The following is an 8,166-nucleotide window of genomic DNA, read 5'->3' as shown; positions in this document are numbered from 1 at the left end:
AGAAAGAAGGCTTCACTTCTCCCAGTTTCACCTGGCCCTGCTGGCCCCTGGAGGCTTCTGCTGGCTAAGTCCCTCATTGGAACCAAGAACCCGCACTTGCATCCCCCACCCCTACTCTCCTGAACACCAGCACCAGCGGACTAGCACCGGGAGTGTCCAGTGTGTGAGTGGGATGCTGGTTTGGCTAACAGGGAAAGAGCTGGAACTCCCTTATCAACCCAGTCAGGAAACAGACCAGAGGCAAAACCCACAAAAAAATTATCTCCTCCTGCTCAGCTACGCAAATAGGTGGCAGCTGTTTCTGAGGCTGCTTTCAGGGGAACAGCCTCACCTGTCAGTTCCCTGCCGACTCTGTTCTACCTGCTCTTTGGAATGAGCCTGTAGCCAGTATATCCCAACACATGCCACCCACTGACTCCAGGGGCACCAGGCCGAGGTCCTGCCCGCCCACTCTGGTCTGCTAACCTCCAGGTTGGTGAGAATAGTTGGATCCACCAGCTCCTGAAGGCATCTGGTCTCCCATCCTGCAGGCCAGGACCATTCAACAACATAACAGGAAAAGGTACCCTCCCAGCAAGAGTGCTCGCTGACATTCAGCCATGGGCTTGGCAAGCCCAACAGCCACTTTGACCAGTTTCTTCTACCTCTGGCCAATGACCTTCCAGGACAGGGAAGTCTCAACCTCGGGCTGCATATCATCACCTGGGGAGGTCTTTACATATCTGGATGCCTGGACCACACCCCCACCAATTCAATCCGAACCTCTGGCGGTTCAGCCCAGACAGCAGAAGCTTACAAATCTCCCAAGGTAATTCCAATACACAGCCAAAGCTGAGCCCACTGTTCTAGGCCCTCATGCAGGTTCCTGAGCTTTGTGCTTTTTCATTTTTAACTTTTGGTAGAGACAAGGTATCACTGTGTTGCCCAGGCTGGTTTAGGACTCCTGAGCTCAAGCGATCCGCCTGCCACTGCCTCCCAAGTGCTAGGATTACAGGCGTGAGCCACTGTTCTGGCCTGTTCATGTTTTAAATAGGTCAGAAATAGTCACGAAAAGGAATTTCTCTGTGACAGTTCGCAAAGAAATATACCAGTTTAAAATAAAATGACCTAGGATTAACTCTGGCCAATTCAAAGTTAAAAGAAAAAAAACATTTTTACTAGAACTTTCTTAAAGCCTCTCACCGCACAGGGACTTGCTGAACCAGGAGGCACTTCATTTTCTAGTAGATAATGTATACAAAGCTCACTCCTGGTTCAGTTCATTTTGCGTGACTTCCAACTGAACACCAGGGCAGCTCAGGGCCATGTAAAATCTGAGTCTACTATAGAAACCCTCGCCCCACCCAAAAAACACCTCTAGATTTCAGATAAGTTACTGCTAATCCCTACTTGGTAGGGTTGCCAGGTTTAGCAAAACAATAAAAACAAACAAAAAAAACCCAAGTAGGACACGCAATTAAATTGGAATTACCTGAGCAGCTCTTTACAAAATTCCATGCCTGGGTCACACCCACAACAATTAAACCGGAATGTCTGAAGACTGTCTCATCATCAGAATTTTTCAAATCTCCGCATTTCAAATATGTCCTGGCCAGGCATGGTGGCTCGTGCCTGTAATCCCAGTGCTTTGGGAGGCTGAGGCGGGAGGGTCACTTGAGGCCAGCAGCTCAGGTGAGGCAACACAGTGAGACCCTGTCTCTACAAAAAATAAGAAAAATTAGCTGGGTGTGGTGGTGCATGCCTGTAGTCCCAGCTACTGAGGCAGTTAAGGCAGGAGGATCACTTGAGCCTGGGAGTTCAAGGTTATGGTGAGCTATGACCATACCACTACACTCCAGCCTGGGCAACAGAGCAAGATCCTATCTCTAAAAATAACATCTGTCCCAAATACAGATGTTCATTCTAAAATTATTGTCTATCTGAAGTACAGATGTTCATTCTAAAATTATTTGTCTATCTGAAGTACAGATGTTCATTCTAAAATTATTTGTCTATCTGAAATTCAAACTTAACTGGGCATCCTGTCTACTACCTTGCAGCCCCACTACTGAGGTGTAAGGGCAGAAACAAAGATCAAGCTCCATCCCTACCACCAAGGGCTCTGGGACCTGCCAGGGGCTGTGGAGCTGGGACCCTTGGGGCATCTGTCCCCTCAAGCTAGCTTTTGAGCCCAGAAGAGTATTTTTACAAACATATGTGATCTTTAAAAGCCAAGCAGACAGGCCAGGTTTTACAAGAAATGTATTCTGGCTGAAGAGAGTAAGGTTGGACTTGACGTGTGTGTGAGCTGGAATTCAGCCCCCCATTTAAAAGCCAGTCCTGTTCCAGAGGCCCCTCTGGGGCTGTCCCAGGGGCCTTTTGGACTCCAGCTGCCTCCTGGAGCCTGTTCCCACGGCGCCCCCTAGAGGGAGGAGCCTGAAGCACACCCCAGGCTGCCAGCTGCTTCCGCCCGCCTTTCCCATGGCAGATTCCTTCCCCCGTTGTGACTCAGGCTGTGGAACCCAGGCCTCTGCAGCCTTCTCTGAAATTCCAGTGCAGCCAAAGAGTAGATAACATTTTACATAGAAAATACTCAACCCTGGGGCAAGGCCCCCACGCACCAGTACTCCTTCGACCTAACACCCAGGCCAAAGCTATGTCAGGATCTGTCTTGTTCCTTTCAGCCATGGCCATTGCTTCCTATTGGCAAATTCTCAAGAGACCCTCTCCTCATGCCTTCTTCCACTGCCTCTTTGCAGACCCTTGGGGGAGCCCAAGGAGACCCGCGTCCTAAGGGGCTGAGAAACTCCAGAAGACCGACTGCCTAGCCTAGTCTTCCCGGTGTGGGTGGCTCCAAAGTCTTGGATCAGACCAATGCAACCCCATTATTTGCAGCATGAAACTAATCCCCAACATAGGATTCAAAAGAAGCCACAAGATCCAACAAATGCAAAGGCTGATTAGAATGGAATTGAAGGTTGGTCCTGGCCACAGCCCTGTCTTTGCCATGCAGGGGTCACACCCAAGTCCCCAGATCCCCTCTCCTCACCATCACTGCCCTTTCTTTCTGTGTCTCCCCTTCCACTGTCCTTCCCAACATGCCCAAACCTTCCTTCTCATACTATAAGATGTGCTGAAGAAAACAAGAAACTGCAGGAGGAAAAATAAGACCACACACGTTTATATATATTTGGATTAAGAAAATGAATCACAAGCCATATAAAATTGAGATAAATTGGAAAACTCTAAGGTAAGTACCATGTCTATTCCCAGCTGCCTAGAACAAAAGATCCATTAAAAATCCATGGCGTGAATTTCCACCATGGATCGGAAGGATGGAAGACTAAGGTTTTCCTGCAACTTTCCCAACCACCTCCCACCAGTGCAGCGAGTGCTCCCATGACTGAGAACCAAATACAGGTGTGTTTCTAAACGCTGGAACAAAGCGGTCTTGCTGCCACATGAGTGGAGCCCGGAGCTCAGATTCTGAAATCCAAACCCAGGCCTGCCATCACCAGGCTGTGTGGAGAATGAAGACAGGAAGCTAGGCAGATGGTCTCTCCATGCATCCATCTTAACATGCAGCCATGGGAAGGAAACTGGGATGGGAGTTGTGTTCCTCCCCAAAACTCATTTCTTTGGTTGCCTGATGTCAACTCCTGCCTTAGACATCCCATCCCAAACTCTTTCTCCTTCGTTTTTATTCCTTCATGTTACACCCAGTGAATGCTGCTTCATTGTCTTAAAACCGAAACAGAAACGGGGAGGTAGGTAGCACGAACGGGGAGTGCATGAACTCTACAGGATGAGGGTGCCCTGCACTAGCTCCTCTGAAACCTGAGTCCTCTGTTCACTCTGCACACACATCACAGAGGGCTGCCGGCCGGCGGCCAAGGCGTTTGGTGAGGGCCCCATCTCGTGGACCCTCCAGATGCCCCTTCATCCTCTCTGAGCTTGAACACCAGGGCTTGAAAGGTGGCCAAAGAGCTGGCGAGGACACAAATATGGGGCATTCCAACTCCTAGGAAAGATCACAATTTTGCTCCCACGCCCAGGGGACTAGGAGTGGGGTGAAAGCCCATCGTACTAGAGCGAATGTGGATCCTTATCCCCAGAGGTAGAATCATTTTACCCAGTACCAGAAACACGAGCTTCCAGTTCTTGTTTTTACAGTAACTCCTGATAGCAGACCTTGCCCCCTCCCACTTCCAGTACCCTCCGCCCCTTGCAAAGGGGCCACAAAGTGCATGCACGGCTAACCGTGTGGATGCTGCCCACAGCCATGGCCACTCACCCCTCGCTCGTGTGCACAGCCTCCCCACATATATACACAGGTACACGTAACGCATGGTGGCCAGAGAGACATTTACAGTGTGAGTGTGAGGCCCGGCTTAGGCCTGCATCCTTGGGCAGGGTCTGCCCCTTGGTTCCAGGGTCCTAAGGCTGCTCTGCAGCCAGCCCCGTGCCTTAGTGTTTTATCTCGAGGATGGAAGGGTTGTGGTCCAGGATGGCGAGGATAATCTTGTCCATGTACTGCCTCAGCCGGAAGTTGATCTCCTCCTGCTCCTTGAGGGCTTCCATTAGCTGAAGGAAATGGGAAAGATAGGTCAGTGGCTGGGCTTGGGATGGGGTGCAGGCAGAGTCCAGATTCCCAGGCTTGTCGCAGGCCAGTGCCTAACGACAGAGGGCATCAGGAGACCCTGGGCGAGGCGGGCCCCAGGACAGCCTCAGCATTTGGATGCCAGGACGAGAGTCGAAGTGGCTCAGCCCCTAGTATTACCTATGCAGGTGCCCAGGCCCCACCCCCAGAGATTCCAACAATGTGATCAGTTTGTAGAGGGGGCCCAGGTGTGGGTAATCTTTCGTAAAAGTAGAGAACATGGGCCAAAGTCATTTAAAATCAAGACTGACAAAGTCCCAGGGCCCCTAAGACTCCAAAGGGGAGCTGTCTCCTGCCTGGACACCTCTCCCCACACTGCTCTTCTCCAGGACAGTGTTCTTTCGGACATTGCTGACATGCTGCCTCTGCCCTGGGGCTGGGGCCCAGCTCACCTGGGAGCTCCTTGAGGACAGAGGTCAGTTTATCACCCCGTGTCCCAGGCAGAGGGTAAGGCTCAGTGACAGTGTCTTACAATTCCTGTTCAAATGCAGCCAGGGCATTCTGGAGGCCCGGCCTTTCATAAGCACACTCTGGTGTGGCAGGAAGGGTAGGCTTTGGCTCTGGAGAGAGCTGGGTCCCTCTCCCTCCCTAGCTGGGTGGTCCTGGGTTCCACCTTCCCAGCTTGGAATGTGGAGCTGTTCCTAAAGCTTCAGAGTCATCAGGAGGTTCAGTGAAAACACATCACAGAAGCAGCAGGTGCTGGAGAAATGCTAATGTCCTCTCCCTCTGGGTTGGGAAGAGTGGGAGTGATAGCCTAACCCAGAGTCACGGCTTGATCCACTCAGCTGGCTATGTTGGCACTTTTCTGGCAGACCTAAGACTCCCACGGCACTCTGAACCAAACCTGCACTCCTTCCAGCACAGGCAGAACTCAGAGCTGACTTGCCTTCTCCAGCAGCCCCCTCCCCTGCTCACGGCTTTGCCCTCTGTCATGTGGAAGAGTTGTAGATGGGACTCTCTGCCAAGCCCTGGCCTGGTTTTCTCACTCTGGGCAGGCGGGGGCTGGGAGAAGGAATTACAGAGGAGCGGCCAGGCCCCAAAGCAAGAGCCAGTGATGTGGTTACCTCATCACGCGAGGCAGTGTCTATCTCCGCAGCCAGAGACTGGGCTTTAGTCTGGGCGGCAAAGAGGTTTTTTGCTTCGTAGAGGCTGAGGCTCAAGATCTGCCCATTCAAGTCATCATTCTGATCCCGCAGCTTATAATTCTCCTACAGAGAGAAGGACGAAGGTGACGTCAACCCCAAGAAGCATCCACAGCCCACTGGAACCCACTTCTCCACATCCACCATCCCCGACCTGCCGCCAGCACCATTCCCACAGGTATGCATCACGGCCAGTTCAAGGGGCCATAGATGTTGCAGCCTTTACCAGGCGCTGGGGGGTAAGAGGGCTGGGTCCTGGTCCAGGGGCCCGGCGTCCTGGCAGTGCACAGGGTTTGTGGAGGAGTTATAGCCCTGCTCAGAGCAGCCAAGGCTCCTGGCCATCCCTTCCTCCCTGGGCCCTGTGTAGGGACACCACCCACCCAGTAGCCTGGCCTCCAACACTGGCCCTTGCCGAAGGAAGTGATGCCCTGGGCTCTCTGGGCAGGCTGGCCAGCTCATTTCCTTGGCTCCCCGGCAGCCATGCTCTGAACCCTGCTTGGCTGGAGTTGTCCCAGGCAGACCCACCCAGATCCCATGCACCAGTCTCACGTGCCAGCTTTTGCCTAAAGAGCCCTAATGCTCACACCTGGGACCCTGGGCGCCCCATCCCTAGACTAGGAGAAGGGCTGGGGTTTTAGGACTTCCATGAGAGCACAGCCACCAGCCCCTTTGTCCCCAGTGGAACAAACTCAGAAGGATAATTTATGCTGCAGGCTCTTCCACCTGCAGGGTCAGGCAGAGTTGACACTTCAACCAGCACCACCTGGCCACTGCCTCCTCCTGATCCACTCCCCCACCCAACGGTCTTTAGCTAAGGCAGCGCTCCTTGAACTGCAATCTTCTGGCTAGGCACAGTGGCTCATTCCTGTAATCCCAACACTTTCAAAGGCTAAGGGCGGGAGGATCCCTTGAGCCCAGGAGTTCAAGCCTCGGCAATATAGGGAGACCCCATCTCTACAAATACATAAATAAATAAATTAGCCAGGTGTGGTGGCGCTCTCCTGTAGTCCTAACTGCTCGAGAGGCTGAGGCAGGAGAACTGCTTGAGCCCAGGAATTTGAGGCCGCAGTGAGCTGTGATCACACTACTGCCCTCCAGCCTGGGCAACACAGTGAGACCCTGCCTCAAAAAACAAAAACAACACTAGCTGGGCATGGTGGTGGGTGCCTGTAGTCCTAGCTATGTGGGAGACTGAGGCAGGAATATCACCTGAGCCCAGGAATTCAAGGTTGCAGTGAGCAATGACTGTGCCAAAGCACTCCAGCCTGGTATCAGAGCAAGACCTTGTCTCTTTAAAAAAAAAAAAAAAAAAAAAGGAATCTTGGCCTCAGGGTCTACTTGTGGGAGAACCCAATGCCAGCGGGCACTATACTGCAGCTGGGTATAGTCTCATCCTCCACCCTGAGCACCAAGGCAGACAGCAGTGTCTATTTCTTTATATGGATATAAGGGGGAGATCTGCGGATCGATTTTCCTGACTGTGAAATGGGACAGCCAGCCCTGACAAACAGGTTGCTGAGAAGCAGACAGGCAGTGCTGCTACAGCTCTGGGCTCCCCTGTCACAGATCCTGCATAGGAAACCCAGGCGGTGGACCCAGCCACCCCGCCCCACTGGACACAGAAACTGCTAGAACCACCTGCTTGAGCCGCTTGACCTCGTGCTCGAGCTCCACCTCGCGGGCCCTGGCATTGAACTCGCCTAGGCCAGAGGAGGCACTACGTCCCCTTCCTGGCCGCTCGCAGTCCAGCTTGTACATCTGCAGGTGCTCCAGCTCCTTCCGCAAGTCCTCGATGAGCTGCGAGGGAGAGAGGCAGGTTGGCAGGAGCAGGGACGCTGGAAGGAGCCCTGGTGCCTGCCGGCCTGGGACCCACCTCCTGCGTCGCCTCCCGCTCCTTCTGGAACTCGAGGCGGTTCTGCCGCAGCTTGTCCATCATGCGCTTGTACAGGTCCATCTCATCTTTGAGCCGCAGGCTGGTGTCCTCCAGACGGTCGGACATGCGCTGCCGCTCCTGGAGCAGGGAGACCCGGTCAGGGAAGGAGAGTTTCCAGAGAGGGGCTCACTATGTCCAGGGGTATCCCTGGGGTCTGGTCAGACATCTTCACGAGGCAGATGCACAGTGAAACCAGCTCCCTCAGACAGAGCCCTGAGTCTTGGCTTACAGAAACGGCCAGAGCCCTGATGATTCTAGAAACACAACTAAAAACCTCAGGCCTCTGAAGTCCTTCAACAATGCTAGATGCAACCTGAATTGAAGGTATTAGCCCAAACAGAAGCTAACCTCTTTCTAACACTGTAATTCTTCTCCACTGTATAAAGTAATAAATACATTCGCTGTAAGAAACTTGGAAAATCAGAAATACAGAAACACAAGTTGTTATTAAC

General features: G+C 52.7%; 1 protein-coding gene across 1 annotated transcript in view; it reads right to left on the bottom strand.

The window, feature by feature from the left end:
• Positions 1–1,825: 1,825 nt before the first annotated feature.
• The window catches only part of RAB11FIP4 (RAB11 family interacting protein 4 (class II)), a 117,639-nt gene continuing 111,298 nt past the window's right edge, over positions 1,826–8,166 (bottom strand). The window contains exons 11-15 of the mRNA XM_011993099.1: positions 7,655–7,792; positions 7,420–7,578; positions 5,704–5,847; positions 3,850–4,563; positions 1,826–1,839 (exon numbers count right to left, since the gene is read on the bottom strand). Coding sequence (XP_011848489.1) covers positions 4,447–4,563; positions 5,704–5,847; positions 7,420–7,578; positions 7,655–7,792 — 558 coding nt within the window. The 3' untranslated portion in view covers positions 1,826–1,839; positions 3,850–4,446. The remainder of the gene's footprint in view (positions 1,840–3,849; positions 4,564–5,703; positions 5,848–7,419; positions 7,579–7,654; positions 7,793–8,166) is intronic.

The sequence above is a fragment of the Mandrillus leucophaeus genome, unplaced genomic scaffold (genome assembly GCF_000951045.1).
Source record: "Mandrillus leucophaeus isolate KB7577 unplaced genomic scaffold, Mleu.le_1.0 Scaffold425, whole genome shotgun sequence".
Lineage (NCBI taxonomy): Eukaryota > Metazoa > Chordata > Mammalia > Primates > Cercopithecidae > Mandrillus > Mandrillus leucophaeus.
Note: the sequence above shows the minus strand (reverse complement) of the source record. Positions and strands in the feature narration are given on the sequence as shown.